This window comes from Excalfactoria chinensis, chromosome 11, assembly GCF_039878825.1.
Source record: "Excalfactoria chinensis isolate bCotChi1 chromosome 11, bCotChi1.hap2, whole genome shotgun sequence".
NCBI lineage: Eukaryota > Metazoa > Chordata > Aves > Galliformes > Phasianidae > Excalfactoria > Excalfactoria chinensis.
In genome coordinates this window covers 4,063,913-4,087,534 of record NC_092835.1, presented here as the reverse complement: position 1 = coordinate 4,087,534, position 23,622 = coordinate 4,063,913, and the positions used below count along the sequence as shown (strand labels likewise).

The window sequence follows — 23,622 nt, the reverse complement described above, 5'->3', positions numbered from 1 at the left end:
AGATAGGTGCTGCAGCTCCTGACACACGAGCCAATTTCCAGTAGACACGAAGGGTTCCTGTCTGCTGTGTTTCCTGTTTGTTTATGGCTATCTGACTTTCCTCGTGGTAGAGCACGGACAGGGGCTGTGTAGTGTCCAACAGAAATTCCAGACGCGAGGGCTGCAGACAAGTGTCTGGGCATGTACTGTAGCCAGATACATACTTGGGCATGGATCCTGTTACAGCTTTGCACAACTTTGATGGGAAAGTTCACCTTTATACTAAACGGGCATGTCCACTGGACTAAGGAAAAGCTGAAATCTTTCTAGCGTAGGGGCTGCAGAATAGTCCTCTTGCAGCATTTTGCTATTTTTAGTTGATTTCAACAATCCAGTCACAAAGGAGAAAGCAATACGGTGGGCTAGGGTGAAAAGCAGTGGGAAATTGCGACAGATCTTGGCTTCTCGATGTTTCTCTGTCTGTCCCGCTCTCTCTCTGTTATGTCTGGCTATTGAAATTAATTGTTTATTTTTAAAACCCAGTCGAGACAATTCGCCAAGCCTGAAGGAAATTCGGAATGGCTGCCAGCAGCAGTGTGACCGAAAGCCTAATCTCCCCCTCCGCCTTCTTCACACGAGTCCTGACCTGGTCTCTCAGGAGGCTACCTTGACTGAATCCCGGCTCAAGCCAGTCATTGTCACTTCAAATGAGATCCACGTGGAAGTGGAACGCAACAACACGGCTAATCAGAAGATGACAGCCAACGTGGGCAATGACAGCGAGCCCAACCTGATTGACTGCTTGATGGTCAGTCCCACCTGCAGCACCATGAGCATTGAGCTGAGCGCCCAGGCAGACAGGATCCTTGGCTGCTATGTGGAAATACTCAAGATGCTGTGAGTAACTATTTTAAACAGCTTTTTGAACAATGTCATCTTAGCAATGGGGGAGCTTTTCCCACAGGCCTCTCATCTTCAACATCTGTGGCCAGCGAGCACACGGTTATAAATCTAACTCCAGCACTGGAGTCTAGTCTCTGAAAGAGACATCTGGCACTGCCAATATGTTCTAAAAATAGCATTAAGAAGATGAAAAGGGAAAGCTTATTTGTACAGTGAGCCTCACGCATGTTACAGAAAACAGGACGTTGTTGCCAGTGGTTTCTGTTTTTGTTCTTAGCCAAAATAAAAGATCCATTTATCTCCTCCAGGGCTCTTGGGATTGCCCAAGACAAAGCTCAAAAATGCAGATCCGTGTTAGGCATATGGCTTGTGCAGTGATATGCAGCACTGCTGCCTTGGCTTCTTCAGGAGCTGGATGAGGACAGTGTTTGTCCTTTAGGTATTCTCCTTGCATATTTGTAGAAGTTTTATGGCCTGCTCAAATTTACTTCTATTATAATAGATCCTCTGTTTGTTGATTGATTGCTTTGGTACAGCAAACCTGTACAATGAATGCTCAAATGACCTTTACTGTATGATGGCTCCATAGTTTCCTGGGAGGTAAATCCTCTGAATATGTTCAAGAGGAACGTAAAATACATTTGTAAGCACACAAAGAGATGGAGATAGGAAAAGTGAATCCACAATACCGTTCCTATTAGATTCCTGAGCAGGAAGCTGCTGAAGGATAATTTTTGTTTCTTTACCCTATCTTCTACCTTTGAAAATGTTAGCATTTAGAATTGCACGGCATCTGTCTTTCCTCTGTTTAATGGTTTCTAAGTCTTCATGCACTGAGACCCAGGTGCTGCATGAAACATGTTGTGTATTTATTCCCGTCCCCATGACTCTAGTTGTTTTCCATAAACACTACGAACTCTTTCAGTCCCGATGCTGGCTTGGATGCTGACTCATTAAGCATCGACGGTTTTGGTTTCATCATGCAGCTGACACACGCTTATAAACAAATTCGCTTACAGGCACCTTCGTCCTCACAGTCTCAATTCTAAAAGTTTGATGTGCCAGATCTCCATTCCCATTTTACTTCCTGCACAAAGGACACTTTATTTCATTCTGTACCTAGAAACAGTTTTTAATCTGTTTTTATTTTTCATTTTCACAATCATAATTGATGTAACTTCCCTTAGACTTCCTTGCCAGAGCCCACACCCTCCTTAAGAAATCACAACCTGTGAATATACAAGGCAGTGTCTAAGCCAGAACCACGGCTGGTACATATTGTCACAGTTCCACTGATTTAGGTTCCCTTTCCATTCCTGTTCATCCTGTGGTTTTGTTTTGTTCTGTTTTTTGGTCCCACGAACATTGATGCAGAAATGAGTTCTACTCGTGATTCTGCTGCTGGCTTACTGGGAGGTCTTAGATGAGTTGCTTTTTGCATGTGCATCATTTTCTTTATTTGTAATATAATGGTAAACTAAATATAGCATTGGAAAAGCGCTGTAGAAGGGCAAGTACTAACAGAAATGCCAGAGAATCCTGTTATGATGCTGATTTTTTTGCATGCCCAAGCTCTTCTTGATCAAAGCCTTTCTGAGGTGCTAAATACTGTTACTGTACTTTGAAAAATGAAGGATTTGAAGAGAGTTGGAGATCATGCCAATAGGAAGAAAACATTCATTATGAAAACAACAGCCATCCAGGAGCTGAGCTCTCAGCGGGCAGCCACTAAAATAATGTTCTTATTAATAACAGTGGTAAGCCAAACATAAATAAGTTGCTTAGCATTGAATTTAATTGTTCTTTTAGGTGTCTGACTCAATATCATCATTAAAACAAGAGAGTCACCAACAATGGTATCTTTTTTGCATAATTAACTTAGGGCAGCAGGGAGTAATTTATTTAGGCAGATTTTAATTATTGAAAGTCTAGCAAATGAGAATTGTTAACAGTTTTCTTCATCAGAGGACTTTTTATTGTTCACCTGACGCCTACGCGATGCATACTTTTGAATAAAAAGCTTCTAATAGTGATTAAAATGTAACAGCAATTATTTAATAGCCACTGTAAGACCTCACTTCTTGCACAGACGGCTAAGTGTGCAGGTTAGAGAATTCAGCCGTTTGGCTGTTTTCACAGCACTGGAAATATCTTTGAACCTTTTGTAATGTGGTTGAGTAACGATACACAACTATTGCGTACTACAGGAAAACATGAAGTCATGGATTGAAAGATGTTGGCAGAGGAGGGGCAGTCTTTAGTGGAACATAGTATTTTTGTCCTGCACTCAAAAGTAGGTAAAACTCCTGTGTCAATATCCCCTAATGCAGTCTGGACTCTGATAAGGTTATTGATGCCAGCCCGAATGCTACGGTCTTAAATTGGTGCTTAGGAAATGCACTAAATTAATTGAAATCTTTCTGTTCATTATATTGAATCTGGGGATCTGAGAGCTGCTTAGCATTGCCCAGCTCCTTACTTGAATGTTAATGTTTCTGTGCATTAGGGAGTTTTCTCTACAGTTGAACTTAGGCTTGAACATCACATCTGTGCTTAGAGAAATCTATGGTCAGCGAGGCTGTTGTGTCCTCTTCTATGTATGGAGTGATAGCATCAAAACCTGCGTGTGGTCTGAAAAGCTCTGCAGAAGGCACTCGGTGCTGTAACTAACAAAGGGCCTGAGGGGCTGTTAGCCTACCCCAGGCCTGAGCTCAGCCTCATGTGGTGTGACTCAGAGGAGCTGGACCCAGGGGCACACCTGTTGGAGGACACGGCCATCTTCTTAATGCCAGGTTACAAAGAAGTTGCCTAAAAGACGTTTGATCTTGCCAAGCCATTTGGTCTAGAGAAACGTGCTATTTCTGCATAGTTGCTCCTTGTCTCCTTATTATACACTAAAAACAAAGAGGATTTGGGGCTTGCCGTCTCTGGGTGATAAGACCGACAGCTTTCCAAATGCAAGCGTCTGCTGGAGCTTCCCCTGCCTTCTCCGCATTCCGCAATAGGTCAGGGGCATGCTCTGCATATCCCAAGTGGATTCTCTTATGTCATGTTTATCAGGGTTGCCCTGGGCTGCTAATATGTTTTGGATTGTTTGTGCCGCACATGACATATGGGCAGGTTTTCATTTTGGTGAAAGGTGATCCCTGGCAAAGAAAATGTATTATGTCGACAGGCCAATATCAGTGATGGCCCGAAGGCAAATTCACTGTGGAGGGGGATTAGGTCATGACAGGTTGGCCAAGACTGCAGCCTGTCCCTTCAGAAGGGCTGTTTGTAAGCCCAGTCATGGGATTTGAGCTCTGTGTCAGCGCACAACTTGGCACCCACTGAGGGGCTGTAAGGGGGCTTTGTCCTCGAAGCCCTCCCAATATCTCTGTGCTCCTTCCCCTCCTGCACAACCTTTAGGCCGGGCTCCTCAGCTGGGGCAAACCCATGGCCCTCCCCTCACTGCTTCCAACACCTCTGCTGTGTGCTAGAGCCCGAAAAGAAGACAAAAGAGGCAGCTGTCTGAAATGAAAGGAGAAGTCAGATGAGATGAGCACAGACAGAAATAAAGTGTTTTTGAAAAGGGAATAGGTGGGAGGAGGAGAAACACCGTAGGCTTTTAATAAGTAGTTTAGTTTTATTCTTGTGCTGTGTTTGTTTCATGTTTCCTAGCACAGATTGAAGGGATTACAGGTTGTGTAGATTTTTTGTTCAGGTCCCACTCATGTGACCAAGTTCTGTATTTTTCACAAGAGACAGCTTTCCTCCTTTCTTCTGCAAGGAAGATACGCAGTGGTTGGATCTCACAGGCTTTGCTCTGCGAATGGATGTAGCACGTAACTCCCGGCTCTCATCAGGGCAATGCTTTCCAATTCTGTCGGTAGCGTTTTGCTCAGCATTGGTCTATTACAGAGCGGCTTTATTTTTTTTCTGCTCGTTGCAATTTCCTTTGAAGAGCAGCCAGGAAAAATTGATTGGTTCCCATTATTACTAATCACGGTTCTTCAGATTGCTCAGGGAGGAATTTTAGTGGTGTAACACTTAAACTGAGATGTCGCAGGAGCTAAGCCTCAGAGTGCGTCTCAGGAGAGATTTGTGGATGCTTTATTTCATGTGATGCGAAACACCTTGAGCACCTATTGAATTTTCTCACGCAACCTTTTGACATTTGGGTCTCTCCTGCACAAAATTCTGCCCATGAAGCACAGCATCGAACAAAAAAAACCTGTCGCTTTTGGAGGGAAATCAGGTGCTATTTTAGGAGTAATATTCATGCAATAATGATAATAATAGAATGGGTTCATTAGATTTGTCAGTCCTTTGAGGACACAAACTCAGGAGCTGAGGTCCATTCCCAAGAGAGCTCATCTTAGAGGTGGTAGCTCAGCACTTCCGCAGGTGTTTCATGACATTCACTTTACACAGGCAGAGTGGGAAAAATGGCCCCGTGTAATGAAGTCCTGCCTCGTGTTGTGCTGCTTGGAGGCACCAAACAAAATTGGTCATCTTCAGTGTTTGTGTAGTCCAACCAATGGTGGTTGGACTAGATGATCTTAGTGGTCTTTTCCAACCTTAATGATTCAGTAATTTAAGCGGGTAATGGGGGTTTTTGCCTCTGGAAAGAACTATGTTCAGAGATCAGTGCTTGCTGTAGGTTAGTGTAATTCAAAGTTACTCCTAATTTATACCAGAGGACAAAATATTTGATGGAGGAGAAAATTAGACTCAAATGGCTTTTAGAGCGATCGGCATGGGCATGGAATTTCTTTCTTTGGATTACTGTAGCTTGACATGCAATATGCTTTGGTCCCTGCAGTGCTAAAGATAACAAGAGGAAAATAAACAAGTTGTATTTATCAGGGGACATAGCCAAGACTCTCAGATGTTATTTGTTTGGTGTTTTGAGGATAACCAGCACTGAGATTTTTGCCTCACCAGTGCCTCCTCAGCTGCTGGCCCAACTGCCTTAAAGCTCCAGCCTTGTCCCTAAACTCATTTCTGGTCTTTTAATGGTTCTGCTGAAGGAAGAGACAACCCCTCAACTCAACAGGATGTTGTTGTTCTTTGCCTGTTGGCAGAGGAGTTTCAGGATGAGGGTGGGAAATTACATGCTAGAATTGTCTCAGAAAGCACCTGTGAAAAGGGCAGGGCTGTTGGCTACAGATAGCTACTGAAAGGCAATCAGTTGCAAATGGCATTGGAAATAAAAGGGCATGCATCGAACTTAGAACTTCTGCAGAGTAGCGGGAACAAAAAGCTAACTCATCCCACAGTGCTTTCATGCAGCATTCATCTCCTTTTTAATATAATAAGCTACTAAGGGATCCTAGTTCTTCTTGTGAATTAGTTACTTGCATGAGATATTATATATTTTTGTAACCTGGTGTCATACCGCTCTTGGGCAAGTGATAATTGCTTCTCTGACTGACTTCTTAAATGCCAGTTATTCCTTCAAATAAAATGTCTCTGTATGTCGCTTCATAAGAATGCAATACTCGGGCACATAAATTGTCTTTGTGTCCATGGACATGCCTTGGTGAACTGTCCAACATCGTGTGTATTAACCTGTTTTAGTTTATGGAAATCACGGTTTCATGTGAATCAAAAAGTGGATGAGACTTTTGGAAATGCATCCATCTAGAACCTTCTCTTTGCAAAAAATGCATCTTTTTGGAACGGTTCCCGTGCATATGTTGTCTGTTTCTAACGTTATCAGTTGTACCGTCCATTTGAGAACATTACGCTTCGTTCCTTCCTAAAGAAACATCATACTTCTGTGCCAAGTTTGCAGCAAGCTGGCAGCCAATTAGCTAGCTTTGGAAGCTGAAATCCAAAGGGTAACAGCCGTGAGAGGAGACAATAGGATCTACCGAACTACCTTCTACAGCCATTCCAAAGCAGAGATGACATGCTACCAGGTCATTCCGCACTGCCCAGTGTGTGCTGTAAAACTGGATGTTCTCTTTGCCCTATGTCAAACAAGCATCCCCTTAGGGGTAGTTCCTCCTGGAAGGGCAACCCTGTATATTGAAAGCAGAGAATAATACACAGTGCGTCAGCTGGCTGCTATGGTGCTAACACACTAGAGACGTCCCTTCTGGGCTCCTTTGGCCTGAGCCCTCTGCAGTGGTTATTCCCATCTGTCCTCTTTCACTCTTAATTTCAGCAGTGCTTCCTTCTCTAATACCCTCTCAGCTAATACTCTCAGCTGAGCAAAGGGTTCTATCCTTATATCAGTTTAAAACTGACCTGTTCCCTTGTGCCACGTTCTCTCCTCTCTTCCTATCTTTCTCTTCTCCCATCTTACTCTTTTCCCATGCTCTGGTTCCTGTAACAGGGATGCTGCCCATTTTTTTCTTGTGTAATGCTGTGCAGGAATATAGTAACAGTGCTTTTGAAGCAGGAGGAGAAACAAGTTAATGGGTCGTGAATGTGCGCAGCAATCTTTAATCATAGAATCATAGAATCATAGAATTACTCAGGTTGGAAAAGACCTTGAAGATCATCAAGTCCAACCGCAGCCTAACCAGTAGCCTATCTCTTAAAAAACAACCACAAAACAATACCACAACAACAAACCTCTGCTAAATCATATCCCTGAGTACCACATCCAAGCGGCTCTTAAACACATCCAGGGATGGCGATTCAACCACCTCCTTGGGGAGCCCATTCCAGTACCTAACCACCCTTTCTGTAAAGAAGTTCTTTCTAATATCCAACCTAAACTTGCCCTGGCGCAACTTGAGGCCATTTCCCCTCGTCCTGTCACAAACAACTTTAGTGAAGTTCTGCGTAAAAGCATACAAAAGAATGTGGTACCAGATGTATGTCATGCAATTATTTTATAAATCAGACCGTAAAATTGTGTTTGGTATGTGTAGGTCAGAAATGAAGGATTATCTTTGTTTCCACAACTGGACTTATGCCTTCTAGCAAAAGAAAATAAATTCCCATTAAATGCAGAGCAGAGCTGTAAATAGCAATGGCCTGGTAATTGCTGCACCAACTTAGATGAAAGTATTACTTAGTGATTAAATGCCAACAGGTTTCATAAACAGCAAGTGTCTTTAAGTTGACATAAAGAAGACCTCTCTGGAGGTCATTGTAAATACCAGAATTATTTTGCCTCTGTGGAGAATGTGCTGAAAATGGAAAGGAAAATGTCACCATAGATCTTTGGAGTGTTGCTCTACAGCAGGAGAGTTGTTAGTGCCTGCAATAAGATGGTTTTTACTCTTCAAACCAACTGCTGACAAGCCATATTCCATACATGCTGTCTTATTAAGAAAAATGTTCCTTTTTCAGGTCAGACTATGATGACTGGAGACCAGCCCTGGCCAGCTTGCTTCAACCTATCCCGTTTCCTAAGGAGTAAGTTTGTTCTGTCTTAGCATTTACTGGATTATTCTCATTCCTGTTGTTTTATAGTGAAACACGGTGTGAAACATGATGGTAATAAGAACTTTGTGCCCAAAGTATCAGTTTAGAATATAGAGTTGAATTTACTGATGTGGAGATACTTGAAATCTTCCCTGTCCTCATTTCTCTGAGAGGATCCTGAAGAGCAAAATGCTTAACAGACAAGGAAGGAAGGAGAGATGGTGAGGAGGAGGACTAAGTGAAAGGTGTAGTAGAGGAAGATGCTTTACTGGCATCACAGAGACTTGTATCATTTATACTTTGCATTACATGAAGAAGCTACCCTACGGATCAGCCTGGCTCCCTCAGAAACCTATTAATGAGCAGTAGTGTTCATAAAATGCAGACCTCCACGGACAAACATTACAACCTATAATTGTACAATTTGCTGGCTTATCACATCCCCTAATGACCTAATGTCTTGAATCAGAGAGGTCTAATCTTCTGTGCCAGGTTACCTGGGCTACAGTGAGAGCTTGAAAGTAGGCAACAGAGGCATGATTTACCTAAGTTAAATTTGAGCCCTGGGAGAGCTGTAAGCCACACCATGAGCAAAACACTTCACAGAATGACCATTAATTGTTTTCCTGATCTATGATGTTGATTAGGTGTGACCATACCTTAATTGCACTGCAATTTAAGTATTCGTCTGGCTGTTGGAGGTAGCCAAAATTCTGTTTATAATTATATAGCTGTTTAGTTAGTCTTTTCTTTGGTTCCTTCTGACCCTAAGGTCCCACTGATGTTAATGGAAGGACACTTTACCTGATCTTTTCAGGAAAGATTATTCTTTTTGCCCCTTGTGTTGTGGTTGCCTGGTAAGCCCTCTTATTATCTGGAGTGAACTGAAAAGTGTGTTTTGTTTTGTTTTTTTTCCCAAATCCTCACACCTTTCTGTTTTAAATTTCAGGGCGCTTGCACATGAGAAATTCACAAAGTAAGTTGATGCTTGTTTGTTCTGTTAAGGGGAGCAATTATTTAAAAAACTTGTTCTAGTCAACAACAGTAGTGATGTATTATTCAGTATTGTATCTCTGAGGTTTTTTTATCTGTGTGAGCATGTTCTGTTAGCAATAAAAAGATGTACTTTTCTTTGTAATTTACTGTGACAGCAGGAGCCCAAGGACTAAAGACACTGGATTCCGATAGAATTTACAAACCAGTTTGTCACTGCACATCTCTGAAAGCCTTTCTAGACTATTTTGAATAGACTCTCTTCTTGGTAATCACTTTCAGACTTCATATTTCCTTCCTGTGGAAGCAGTTTGACTTTCATCTCTCCAAAGTACATGAATATATATCGTCTAAAGAGTAATCCAAGGGAACTTTGACACTTGTGTGAATACTGCAAGCAACAGCTGCCTATACTTGTCCTTTTACAGTTCTTTTTTCTTTTCTCTTTTGCAGAGAGCTGAAATACGTGATTCAGAGATTTGCAGAAGACCCAAGACAAGAAGTACGTTTATTGCCTGTTTACCCAGAGCATTAATTGGAGGGATCTCATTCAGAAGATCCTTCCTTAAGTAGTCTGTTTCTAAACATATGTGGATTTGCTGTGCTTGAGGCTCTCAGAAATACACACTCAGGAGATACTGTTCTATGAATGCTTTCTTGTCCTACGTATAAACATACATTTGTGACCTTCTTGCCTGAGCTCAATTAATGTCCTTGCTCTGCAATAAACTGCAGCCAGTCTCTTGATTCTCTCCCTGTTTTTCATCTTCCATACGAAAAAAGAGAAGCAAAATGCTTGGGTCCATGCAGCTCAAAAAATGACAGGTTTTACTTAGCTGCTTTTATGTTACACTGTGTGCAAATGACCGTAATTCTCACAAATCAGCAGGAGAAAGAGGGTAGGAGGCATGTTACTGGGATGAGTGTGTAGCTATAGCCTCTTGGTGGCTGACTGCTTCCTGGCTACATGTGTAACTTGTTTAATGTGAGCAGCTTTGGCTGAATCACAGAGCACCTCTCATCTGTATTAATTTTTGGTGTCAGCACGAAGGAAAGAAAGGTCCCCTGAACTGTGGGTGAGGAGCCTGCATTGTCATCGTGGCCCAGACTCAATATGTTCAATGTTTCAGCTTCAGTGAGCAATAGTCACCTGTGTTGGATAAGAAAGATCTTCATGTTTCAGAATGGCATCAGGATTTCATCTCTCTCTGTCATTGTGTGCCCAAGTAAGGGTGCATGGACTTTATCCCCACCTCCTCAAAAATTAAAACATAATTTCTGTGTCCCTTCAGGGAAAAAAAACAAAAACAAACCAAAACACACACAAAAAAGGAAGAAAGCTTCGTGGTGATACTTCTGTAAAATTGTGAGAGTAGATATAGTAATCATTCTAGTGGGCCCCAGGTCGGTAGGGTTACCTTTATTGGTACAGTGTGGGAGATACTGGTGGTTACTGACAGGTTTGTAACCTTCCCAATGTCTTTGCTTTTTGGCAGGTCCACTCATGTTTGCTGAGCGTGCGGGCTGGCAAAGATGGCTGGTTCCAGCTCTACAGCCCTGGAGGAGTGGCATGTGATGATGATGGAGAGCTGTTTGCCAGTATGGTATGTGTCTGCAATAACATGGGCTTAGTAACTTCTTTGCAGTAAACAGGCAATGCATAGCTGGCAAGAAAAAGTTTTACTTGCATTAAAAAAAAACAACAACAAAAAGTGTAAGTCCTACTAGACATTTTAGGATGTGTCTGTCTGTCCTCTTAAATTCACACTGATCTGTTACCTATGAAAGGGTGGGCAAAGACTGTTCACAAAAGGGTTCATCTGTTTTCACCGATTCTATGTCTTCTTATGTTCAGGGTGGAAAAAAAAAGTCTCCAGATCTAAATCATTTCTCCTGAGAGCTTTTGTGGTCCATGATATTTATAAGCATCAGGAGGTGGTGTGCACGAGAAAGCACAATGCTAACATACATTAATATGCAGTATTCTGTGCCCTTTGCAGAGATGCTGATAAATACTTAAAGAGCTGCTAGTGACTAACCATAACAGTTGAAAAACATCCTGTTCTGAGATGGGCCTTCTATTAATCTTACCATCAGTATTTTCCATCACTTAAGAAAACCTCTACAAATCTTAATGATGATGACTGCATAAAATAAAATCTCTTTTAGCTTGGAGCTCACCTTCAAAAGCCCTTCTTGGTAATGTTGGTAGTGAAGCCAAAGGAAGGAGAATTGCGTGATAGCACTTGATCATCTTTAGAATTAATCTCATTGTGGAATGACTGTGGTGTTTTCAGTAATATTGAACATATTCAGGCAATACCGTGGACCAAGGAACATGACTTACATGCTTTTTGTAGAGGGGTACTGGTATGTAGTCTACGTGGTGGACCTCTTAGTGCCCAGGTCACCAGTAACTACACTTCATGTTCTGCCAGCAAGCTGGTGAATTGGCCACCTTGGCCATAAAATGAAACTTTCAGCCGGGAACCCAAAATCTTCTGAAATTAATCTCTAGGGTTTTGAAATGGGAAAGGACGTTGCCATCCTCTTCTGAGATGAGACTTTGATTTGTATGAGTAGCTTTGCATTTCAGCCATAGGTGTCACTATGCGATATCTTCCAGTGCTTTCTGGAGCTAGGAGAGTGTCTGCAGAATACTTTTGTCAGCTAGGAGTCTTCCTGAGGAGGGTTTCTCGGTATGTCCTTCCTTTCAGGGCTAATAAAGCAAAAGGGAAAGGAAGATAATGACCCAGGAAAAGCAAAAAGTTCTACCTTACAGGAACATAGGGCTGAGGATTGCTGAATTTTCACTGGATACTTCTTCCTTTCCTCACCAGCTCATTTTTGTTCACTCTGAGAGATGATTTTATCCATCACCACTCCTTACCCAAGGCTAGCACTCAGCGTTCAGATTGCCAGCACCACTTTTACATACAGCCCGTACTACCCTTGATTTCCAGCTGGCATTTCCAGAGAAACTGAGCTGCAAACAGCTAGGGAAACAAATTCTCCTGTGGTTCCCCTGGAGCTGGGGTCATCGTGTTGCTAGGGATGGGATGGGGACAGTTGCACAGCTGCTCCGATGCTTCCTGCAGAGATTTTATCAGGCTGTCAGCTGGGCTGCGTTGCAGAGGAAAGCTACCCACCCCCTCCCATCATTCCAGGCATTACCTTGTTCAAAAGCTGACTTCCAGTCAGATATACAGCTACCAAGAAACTGCAGCCCTAAATAACTGTGGAGACCTCCTTTTCATTTGTCACAAACACTTGTGTTTGTTTGAGTGCGTAACAGCATCCATTCTAGATGCGTATGTGTTTCACACCTCTAATTTAAGCTATTTGTTTCTCAAATAGGTTCATATTCTAATGGGATCTTGCTATAAAACAAAGAAGTTTCTGCTTTCACTGGCTGAAAATAAATTAGGACCTTGCATGCTGCTGGCCTTGAGGGGTAACCAGACGATGGTAGAGGTAAGCCCATAACATACGTAATCATATGGTTTATGAGCAGCATTCGGATTCAGTTTCATGCTGCCTTTCCCAGAATTAGATCCCATGGAACTAGAGAAGCTGAGTTCAACTCTGTCGTATCACACACCAGTAGCAGGCAGTTGTGTTGTGAAATATTGTTGCTCTACAGATATGTGTGAATTACATGAGAGGCGGGTGCAAGAATTTTTGGACAGAAGGGTTGTTTGCTGTAGTTCAGTTGGAGATATAATGATGGGAAATAAATGGCAATGAGTACTCAGGCTGCAGCAAGGAGTCAGAATTCAGAGCAGACCTTTCTGCAACTAAATGCTCAATGCTTGTCCTGCCACATGCAGAATCAGCGCAGAAAGAAGTTGCATTTATCAAAACTATTTACTCGTATTTTTTAGTGTTTAGGATATGTTATTTTTCTTGCATTAATAGCAAATATTTGCATTCCTTCAGATGAGTTTCTTCGTAACGCCAAAGGAAAAAAGAAATTGATTAGAATCATAGAATCATAGAATCTAGGTTAACTAGGTGGAAGAAGTTTGCAATTTAACATTACTTCATTAAAAAATAACTGCCATTGAAATGGAAAGTTTTTATTTCCTCCATAGCTTCAATGACATAAGTAGCTGAAAATGAAGGGCATCATGGAGAGTGCAGACTGTGTCCCACTGCAGCCATCCATTGGTGTCTGCCTTGCTTCTGGAGCATCAGGCACAGTCCCTGTGATGGAGGGTGTCTGGCTGTGGCATTCAGCTCCCCATGTCATTTTCACTCAGCCTCTCCAAGCTCTCTCCATCGTAGGTTGGGTGCACTTCACATGCACTCTGCAGGTACAGAAAGCTGAGCACTTAGGGACAGAAAATCCAGCACTTGGCTGGCTGCTTGGCTCTACTGCTCATGCATAATATCCCAAATCTGCCACTCGGCAGTCCAGCCACTGTACCTGGGAAGTACTAAATCGATTGTACCTGTTCTGATGAGGGCTGTGGCACGAAGCCATCTTCCAGCACTGATGCAAAGTAATTGCACCTCTTGGTCAGAAGGAATGAGCGCTAATGGAAGCCAGGATAAATAGGGTGACTTTCAGAGACTGGAGGTCATTCTTTACAATCAAAAATGTGTTTCTTATATTGGGAAATCGGTAAATGTTGCTGAGATCCCTCCCAATCTAGCCTGTATAATGCATCCCCTAAAAACGTACACAGTAATTTAAGTTGCATTCCCAGGTTAATTAGGATATTTTGGAAAAAAAAATAAAAATGGATGCAAGCATTGCAGTGACTGCTCTTCTTTGATTCTGCTACTAGATCTTGTGTTTGATGCTGGAATACAACATCATCGATAATAACGACACCCAGCTCCAGATCATCTCTACTCTGGAAAGCACAGACGTGGGAAAGAGAATGTATGAACAGCTGTGTGACAGGCAGAGGGAGTTAAAAGAGCTGGTATGTCACCCTGCATGCAGTATTGCCATAGCACATTGTGGTCCATACTCTCCAGAAATGGAGGTACAAAAGAAAGACAAGCAGGGTGTGAAATTCTTGGTTAAGAACAGGATGGGAGCAGCGTTCAGGGGATGCTATTGTGAATGTATATGCTGTGTGATATTTGCTAGAGTGTCTGATCCCATACTGAGTTTCTGAATGATATTCAGTAAGCTACTTGGAATCTGCATGAAAGAAAAGGGATGAAATCCTGCTGTCTTAAAATCTTATAAGTCAGCTTGTCAAATTCTGCCACCTTTTGACATGTGAGTAGCAAATGGTCCTAGTGCTGTCCAGCATTTCTTAATGCTTTGACATTCAGAATGTTTCACTGAGGTCTAGTTCACATCAGGAATTTTTCCTAATTTTAAAGACGGAGTCTACAGACAGAAGATAAATCTGCTCTCATTAGCACTTCATCTGCAAATGTACCCATGGTTTTCTTCTTCCTTTCTTCTTGTTTGTATTTCTCCTCTTCAACCCCCTGCTTTCAGCCTGTAAAGAATGTGGTTTTTATCCTGAAGTAGATGATTTTGTCAGCTGCGCAGTCAGAGGCTGAAGCAGAGATGCTGACCCGTGGCACGAAGACCACTGGCTGTGGTTAGTGGCCGTCCCCTGGGAAGCATCTGGCATGCACAGGAAAAGTCTGTTGGTGCAGAAAAAGCAGGGAAGGGGTGGAAGGGCTGGCAGGGAGCTTTGAAATCAGAGCAGGGTTTGTTGAGCTTTTCCCTACACTCTGCTTCAGTTGGTCTGAAATGTAGTTTGGCAATCTCTTTGACCAAAATATCTTCTCTCTTACAGCAAAGAAAAGGTGGTCCCACGAGGTTAACACTGCCATCCAAGTCCACAGTAAGTTAATCTTGCCAATAGAAAACAACAAGCTTTGTCTTTCCGTATTTAAACACTTGATTTATGTTTGCCATGTGGCACAGTGGTTTTGGTCAGTCAAGAGAGCCCTTCCACTCGCTCTGTCAACATGACTGGGGTTTACACAAGCAAGGACACGTTGCTGTTCTTGCAGTAGCAGTACAATGCCAGTACAAGCAGCAGGTCATCAGGTTTACACTAGTGCACGGGCTTGGAATGTATGGTTCAATTAAAATATAGATCTGAAAACCAGATTTTCTCTTCAAAAAGCAGACTTAATAACGTGCAGTTCTACATTTTACATGCTGACTCTGATCTCTGGTGCAGTTTAAGGGCACTGTAAATGCAGAGCAACATTAGTGAAACCCAGATAGGGTGTCAGAGCAGTGTGGGTCTAGGATGTGCTGTGACATCTGCATTAAGCTAAGAAGCTCATCTTTGGGATTAGTTCATGCCTTGGTGTCTCATAAGGATGCACATTCCAAGAAGGTTTCTGTCCTTCTGTCAGGGTGCATTTTTGCTGGGCTGTGTGGAGCAATGCTGCCACAGGAGCTCAGCTGCTTGCCAACAAACAGAAACTTCTCTGTACGGTTCTCTGTTACCAAACAGAGAAAAAAACAAGTGGTAGAGCTGTGCAACCCGTGCTGGTTAGCAGGAGCAGTGACAGCACTGCAGATAGTTGCAGGCTGAGGAGTTGGTAACCTTGCTCATGGATCTGATGTTTGCTTTCAGGATGCAGACCTGGCCCGCTTGCTGAGCTCGGGATCTTTTGGAAATTTGGAAAATCTCAGCCTGGCCTTTACCAATGTAACAAGTGCTTGTGCTGAGCACCTCATTAAACTGCCTTCACTCAAGCAGCTGAACCTGTGGTCAACCCAGGTAAGTGTTTTGCAGACTGAAACTCAGAGCGGGAACCCGTGCTGATTAATTCTGAAATTTCACGTTACATCAGCATGAGACAAATGTGTGAAGAGGTTTGCTTGGGATGAGTTTGCCTTTATGCTGTTTTTACAGGGCCTGTAAAAAATGGTCTTATCCCTTTATTTTATTTTCATTTTAATTTAGTTGGATTTATTAAATGATTGCATTTGTCTTGGGTTGGAACCTCCAGTTAGGCATTCCTGGTGCTGTGTACTTTACAGTACATCTACTGCTGTTTGTTTGTTTGAGAAGAGTTTATGCTTTCACCCATTCAGGACCCCAAAAAAAAAACCAACACAAAAAATCAGTGTGCAGCTTAACTGGTTAAACAAAGCAGGCAGTCTGTATGTTGTACGGAATGAATGGCCCTGAATGCTGATCGACTAAAATTTCTTTAAACACAGCAAGAAAATAAACTCAAATAACGAATAAATACGAGGAGACTATAATGAGGATGTAGTTATTTTGTAAGCAAAAACAGGGCAGCTTAACTGAATAAATCATTGAGCAGTTAATAGAAAGAGTTTTTAAAGTAAATTTGTTCCCCTGCAATTCCCTGCTGGTTTTGGTCTCTGAGATCTCCCCTCAAGAGTTGTTCCCCGTTTTCTCTTAGCACCTATTTGTAGTGCTTACTGAAAACACGAACGTTCCCAGCACAGCCACAACAGGCAGTGCTTTTTCTCACCGAAATGTCATGTAAATATCTTGCCTTGTTTTCCTTACTATTTTTGTACCTCAGAAATTTCCCCTTTTTGTCTGAGGAGTAAGAAGCAGAATCTCATCCCTTGCAAGTTTTCAGACTATCTTGTATCTGTCTCCTCTGGATTTGTCTTAGCATTGTAACTTCTGCATCTGAAAGCTGAGTTTGATTTCGCTTGGCACGGAGCTGCATTTTGTATGATAAAAAAGAGTTGAAATTCCATTTTATTTTGCGATATCCTGGTTTCCATTAATCGAGAGTTTAGAACTGGCAGAAATGATGTGGGTCAGTAGAACAATTACTAATCAATAGGACATTGTTCGTGAGACCAAAATAGCTAATTAATACCACTTGCCTTTTATGCTTTTTGTGATGTGGTTGGGAACTGGCTGGGACTGCCATAGCCATCTTGTATAGCTTGGGTGGGAGCCCTCTCATACAAGTCCTGACTTCAGAGGCTCTAATTAAATGGTGTCCTGTGGTTAAGCTCTGGGTAGCGAGTAAGTAGACCTGTAGTCTACTTACTAGTCTACTTACTACTAGTAAGTAGACCTACAACAATTATTTGCAGTTAATTTTTCTATTCCCCATCCACAAATACAAATAGAACTATTTGCTTTCTCTCCTGTTGCTGGAGATTCAGGTGAACCACCTGAGCTCAGCCCCAGTTCTTAGTGTGCATTGTCTGCACGGTGATGTCTGTGCGCTGTTTGATCACCACTTTGTTTGCCCCTGCAGTTTGGAGACGCAGGGCTGCGGCTCCTGTCTGAACACCTCACGATGCTGCAAGTGCTCAACCTGTGCGAGACGCCTGTCACGGATGCTGGGCTGCTGGCCCTTAGTTGTAAGTGACCAAAGCGAGCTGAGGATGAAAGCCATGTGGGTGTGGGGGAATTGGCGTGGTTCAGACAGCAGCTTTAGTTCTTGGCTGCAGGCAAGGAAAGGAGCGCTGCCGTCTGAGCCTGCTGTGGTGCTTTGTGGTTTTGTTTTTTCTGTCCCGGAGTGTACTCTCCCTCTTGCTTCTAGCTGTACTGATGTCATTTTGTCTCGATCTCACAACATGACCTGTTGCCCTGGGACTTCCCAGCCGTTTTCACGCTCCCTGCTCTGGGCAGGAGCCACGGACCATCTTTTTAATGAGTTTAGCAACTGTGTGCAGCAGGTTCCACATCTCTGACATGTTTTGCTCCTTATGTTTGAGGAGGTGAGGCTCAGGCTGTTCTCATGTGGTTTAATATCAGAGCTAAGTAGGGCAAGGCAGAGTGGGGTCATCTAAGCAACATTCAGGATTCCCCTCTGTACCAAGTGCTGCGTCATGTGCCAGAATAAAACTCTTTCCAATGTCTAGCAGTGAATTATAAACCTCTCCTACTGGGTTCAAAGGCCTCCTTTAATAGGATTGATCTTACACAGACATGCCAGACAGGCCAGTAGTTACAGCTTCTCTTAGGAAACTATTCCGCTAAGCATTGGAGCCCAAAATGGAAGTAGGTCGGGGGGGAGAAGGGCTGCTGGACCAGCGTGCCCCCTTTGCACAGCAAGCAGAGCACTGAGAACGGGTACTGCTCAGAATAATGTGCAGGAAACTGATGATGAGAAGTTCCTTGAACTCCTTTGAAGTCAGTGGACTTAAGCATATGCTTAATAGCCCTTCCTACTTAGGGACTTTTTCCTGGATGAGGGCCCAAGCAGCTGCTTATCCATTTGTAGTTCTGTGTTTTATACTATTCAGCTTTTTCTGAGACTGCTGCACATCGTCGTGTTTTGTTTATGCTTTGGCCTACTGTAAAACTAGTATTTTAAGAAAATGCAGCTTGATCCTAAATATCTGTGTATTTTCTCTTTTAGCCATGAAGAGCCTGTGTAGTTTAAACATGAACAGCACCAAACTTTCAGCAGACACCTATGAAGATCTCAAGGTATTTCTGACTTCTGTCTGCTAAAGTTGAGCAGTAGCTTGCCCAGGAGACTTGACATGTGTGTGTCAGTAGTACATAGCACAGAGCACTGGTCTGGTGGCATGGCTTGTGTTGCCACCATCTGAAGAGGAGGGAGTGGATTATTTTGGGGGGGATAATGACTGAAAGCTTCATCCTGGGGTTGCTGGCTTCAATGGCCTCAGGGAGTGTTTAGTCTGTTGAGTCAATGTGTATTATGTAGAATCGGGAGCAAAAGCCAAGTTCTTTTTCTTGCCAGAGCTATAAATCTTGATAAGTAAGAGCATAATGCTTGATTCCAGTGAGGATGCATGAAGAGGGAAATCTGGTGCACACCTCCAAAGTCATCTTCTGCACTATTAGCAGGAACAGAAGTAATGTTGATGAACAGCATTGCTGAGCATTGATTCACAATGCAAAGAGGGAATGAAAGACATTGGGAAAGGTGCAAGTTAATCTTGACACCTCTTGGACTAGAACTGTGCTTTAAACAGAAGCATCTGCACAAGTACCTGGTTCCTTTGGGTGTGACATGTAAGAAGTCTGGTTGTTATCATTTGCACTATGAATTTACAGATGCTTTAGTGAGATGGTAAAGAATGAGAATGTAGCTGTGGGAGGGGAATGGCCCCAGGTGGTTTCAGGCAAAGACTGACTGTGTTGGCTTTCGTGATTTCCCATGGACTTTTTCTTCACACTGGTGTTACATGAGTCACATCTCTCAGCTTACCAACCTGAGTGCTCAAGATGAAACTCTACATTATATTTATTGTCTTGTGTGTTGAAACCTGAGATTGTGCCAGGTTTACTGAAAAAGGTCACAGCCTTGGGTCGAGCTTCAAACTTGTGGCAAGTCCTGAAACTGCTCTGCTTTCAAAATCCATTGCAAATGTTTGCCTTCAGTGCTGGCTGTGGAGCCCAGTCTTCCTCAGAGACTCAGTTGCAGTGTTGCTAGCACTGATTTTTCAAGAGGAAGTTTTCAAAACTTGTGTCACAATTGTATATACAAAGAAATCCTTGGAATTAACAGCTGGCCTGCAGATGGGTTCGCACAATGGAGCTTGTATCGGGCGCCAGGCTCTTGCAGACAATCAGGGTCAATACTGCGTTCGGCCCACGACTCTAGAGGGAAGTCTATTGAAAGGCTGCCTCAGGCCTAGCCTGCTTCTGAGCCTCTCTGCTCTGGTACTGTGTGACCCAGTCCTCAGCAGCAGTGCAAGAAAGTGACTGCCAGGGCAAGCAGCAAAACTGAAAAGGAGCAAAGCCCTGATGATTACACAGATTTAACAAAGCTGAGAGAAAAGGCACATGTCATATTTTCCCCTCTCACCTCTTTCGCTGAGGTTAATATTAGTGGTTGTTGGGAGTGTTGTGCATGCTCAGAGGGAGGGGAATAACATTTCTCCCTGGGCCATGTGGTTACAGGTCTGTCGAGAACAAGTTAGCCTTCAAAGAACGCATTTTCAATACAAATCTTCCCTTCTTCTCCCTTTGGCCTGTGGGAGCGCTGGGCCACGAGCTGGGGTTGACATTTCCCCCCCACCCCACCACACACACACAGACACCCCCGTATGTACCAGGCGGGCTGAAACAGACAATAAATAAACACCCACCACTGAAGTCATTATTGCCTAAGTGAAGAATTATTTGCTGGCAGTGTCTGTAGGTTTATGACTAGCTCTTATCAAAATATGCGTGCACATAAATCACGGAGTGAGGTAATAACGACTCCTAGAAACTTCCAACTCCTCAATTATGCCCCAGCCTAATTAAATGTGTTTGTTTGGTTTTGGAGAGTTAGCTGTATGGTTCTGGACAGGGAGCAAGGAAATGGCACTGGCATGTAGGAGGAGAACAAATAGCCAATGGCCACGCAGCAATAAGCCCAAGTGCTTCGGAGGTGTGGAAAGGAGACCATGATCTACTAGTGATAGGACAAGGGGGAACGGCTTTGAACTGGGAATGGGGGATATTTTAGGTGAGATTTAGGGAAGAAATGCTTTACTCAGAGCAGTGAGGTGATGGCACCGCTGCTCAGAGTGATGGCTGCCCATCCCTGGAGGAGCCCAGTGCTGTGGATGGGCCCTGGGCAGCCTGAGCTGGTGGATATCAGCCAACCCCACAGCAGTGGTTGGAACTGGATGATCTTTAAGTTCCCTTCTCCCAACCTAAGCCATTCTATGATTCCATGGCACCAAAAATTGTGTAAGAAATGGAGGAATCAGGCAGTGATGTGGCACAGAGGCTGGCTGTGCACTTCAGGTCCACTGCGGGCACAGCTGCAGCTGAGTGCTGCTAGTAGAAGTACGGTCTGGGCTCTGCTCACTGCTGCTGTTGTAGCAGAGCTGGAATCCCAAAAACACGTCATTAACTCTGACTTTTTTCCTCCAACCCCACACAGGCCAAACTGCCCAACCTGAAAGAAGTGGATGTTCGTTACACCGAAGCCTGGTGAACTCTGCCTGCCTCCGGCTCTCTTTTGCTTCTGGTGGGAAGGAGAAGATTTTTAAAGCAAACAAAAGAAAAGCAAAGTGGAGAAAAGGACTTTTTTTTGGCTGATTCCTGTAGAGCAGCGAGCGCTGGGACGTGGTGGGAAGGGCACGGTGTGAGCAGGAGGAGTTGTGTGTGCTGGGACAGAGCAGGCCTGGACCCGAATCCTTGCAGCTTTGTGATTTTGGAATCAACATCATTTAAATTGAAAAGGAAAAAAATTTAAAAAATTTAAAAATTAAAAAAAAAAAAAATTAAAAAAAAAAAAAGAAAATTAAGGAAAAAAAAAAAACAAACAAAAAGAAAGAAAAATAAATGGACTTTGTAGCAGCAGCAAAGAGGATCATAAAGAGGAAAAAAAAAACAGCCACCTTTGTGGATTTTATTTGCCTTTGTGTTTTATGCCGTGTGGAGGAAAAAATATATATATATTCCTTGGTCATTATTTACCTGGGTTTCCTTGGCTGGCAGCCATCCGGCCGAACTCCTCTGAGACCAATTTTGCTCCAGAAAATCAAACGTAACAAAAAAATCTCCAGAGAAGAAAAACCAAACGCCATCCGATTTCCAGCCCCGCGTCCTCGCAGTTGTTATGCAAAGTAATTTTGTTGTACATAAGATTTACATAATGCACCTATTTAAGAAAATGGTTCACAAACAGCAGGTCTGGGACCTGTCTTTTATTTATGAATTGTTAATTCTTTTACCCTTTTATTTTTTTTTTTTTTGGCGTATAGTACTGTATAAACTAGTTTGCTGTCTCGTTGTTATTATTATTGTTTTTTAAAGGAAGCGTCCTCCTCGAAGAATTGCCTTTTAGTAACGCAGACTGTATTATAGTCCCTCTGTCACCACATCCATCGCTTGTCTTTTTGATTTCCAAATGCCTCCGATGTTATCAGACAGGAAGGAAGATGCCCACCGAGGGAATGCTGTTGGGAGGGAGCGCAGGGATTAATAAAGTCAGCTTTCCTTCCCAAGTCCGGACCGCTTTCTTTAGTCTCCTCAACCACGTCAGGTTTAGACGCACAGGCGGTAGGGAAATTCCGACGTTCATTTTGCTGTTGGGGTATTTGCAGAGCTCTGCTGACTTTACACAACTCTGCCGTTTTCTGTTTGCGTCCAGTATTTCAAATCGAGGGCAGGAAAAGCTCCCTCCATACTGAGCAGCAGCGTTTCGGTTCCGTGTTTTCCCCTCTCCTCCCTCTCACCCTGCTCTGCATTTCCCATCTCGCTGCCCCATGTGACTCCCACAGCTCTGCCCCTTCTGCAGGTGGGACGGCCACATCTTTGGCATTTCCTTCCTGTTCCTTAGCAGATGATTTTTGTGCTTTAATGGGGGTTTCTTTTATAATGACGCTGTTTTGGTTTGTGTTGGGTTTTATTTTCCATAATGAGCCTTGGTTGTACAGAGCTGCTTATTTAAAAAAAGAAAATCCCAAACACAGTTTTTTTTTCCTCTGTTTAACACCTTTGTTTTATTTTTCTGCACCTCCAGGTTTCACATACAGCCAATGTAATTTTTTATATATAAATATAGATAGATTTAATCTTATTCAACGGAAGCCAAGCTTTTTTTTTTCCCGTTTTATTGCTGTGTAGATGATGACCCAAAAATTATGTTCCCCCCCCCCCCTTTTTTTTTTTGTCCTTTTTAAATAAACAAAACAGAAGCTGAGTCTTAACTCATGTAGTGTGCCAGGCTTTTTTTTTTCCCCTTCAGATCCCAAACTGTACGCGGATGCAGTACGGGGAGAAAGAAGAAGACAAATATCTATAAAAAGGAAGAAAAACGATGCCAACGTTTTCCTTAGCACTGTTGCTTTTACCAATGGTTTACTACTACTGTTCTGTAGCTGTGTACAAAGAGATGTGAAATAATTTCAGGCGAAAATAAACTGTAAGCGAGTATCTTTTAGCTGTGTGCTTCGTGCTTTCTTTGAAGGAAGCTTGGAGCTCTTAGGTTCCAGTTGGAGCTCCTGGGGCTGGTTTCAAGAGCAACCGGTGTTACATGGTCCATATTCTCATCCATATTTCTGTGTTTCCAGACAAGGTAAGAAGTGGTCACAGCATGATAATTAACTGTGCCTTCAGCCTTCCTGCTAAATGCCACTCTGCCATAGCTGAGGCACTTGAGGCAGATGATGATTCTGCTCTTAACATGATTAATGCTGGAGCGTCTTTCCTATGGGGAAAGGTCTAGGGAGTTAAGCTCATGGATGCCCTATCCCTGGAGGCAATGAAGGCTGGGCTGGATGGGCTCTAGGCAGCCTGATGTGTGGCGGGCAGTCCACAGTGTTGGGCTGGAACTGGATGGGCTTGTCCAAACCATTCTGTGGTTCTCTGATGCCTGTGTCTGTCTCACTTCGCTAAGTGATCATTGCTGTGCCCTGCCAGGTGCCTTTATCATCAGCACCAATTACTGAGCAACATCATTAGAAATTTCTAATGATTGCACCAGACAAGGGGTTTTCATATCAGTTACAAAATG

The 23,622-nt window shown here is 43.1% G+C and overlaps 1 protein-coding gene across 1 annotated transcript in view; it reads left to right on the top strand.

Moving 5' to 3' along the window:
• The window catches only part of CMIP (c-Maf inducing protein), a 121,261-nt gene extending 98,214 nt beyond the window's left edge, over positions 1 to 23,047 (top strand). The window contains exons 10-21 of the mRNA XM_072346480.1: positions 523 to 876; positions 8,176 to 8,241; positions 9,200 to 9,226; positions 9,697 to 9,745; positions 10,740 to 10,847; positions 12,601 to 12,717; positions 14,037 to 14,177; positions 15,018 to 15,065; positions 15,816 to 15,962; positions 17,443 to 17,548; positions 18,553 to 18,623; positions 21,043 to 23,047. Coding sequence (XP_072202581.1) covers positions 523 to 876; positions 8,176 to 8,241; positions 9,200 to 9,226; positions 9,697 to 9,745; positions 10,740 to 10,847; positions 12,601 to 12,717; positions 14,037 to 14,177; positions 15,018 to 15,065; positions 15,816 to 15,962; positions 17,443 to 17,548; positions 18,553 to 18,623; positions 21,043 to 21,096 — 1,288 coding nt within the window. The 3' untranslated portion in view covers positions 21,097 to 23,047. The remainder of the gene's footprint in view (positions 1 to 522; positions 877 to 8,175; positions 8,242 to 9,199; positions 9,227 to 9,696; positions 9,746 to 10,739; positions 10,848 to 12,600; positions 12,718 to 14,036; positions 14,178 to 15,017; positions 15,066 to 15,815; positions 15,963 to 17,442; positions 17,549 to 18,552; positions 18,624 to 21,042) is intronic.
• The last annotated feature ends 575 nt before the right edge of the window (positions 23,048 to 23,622 follow it).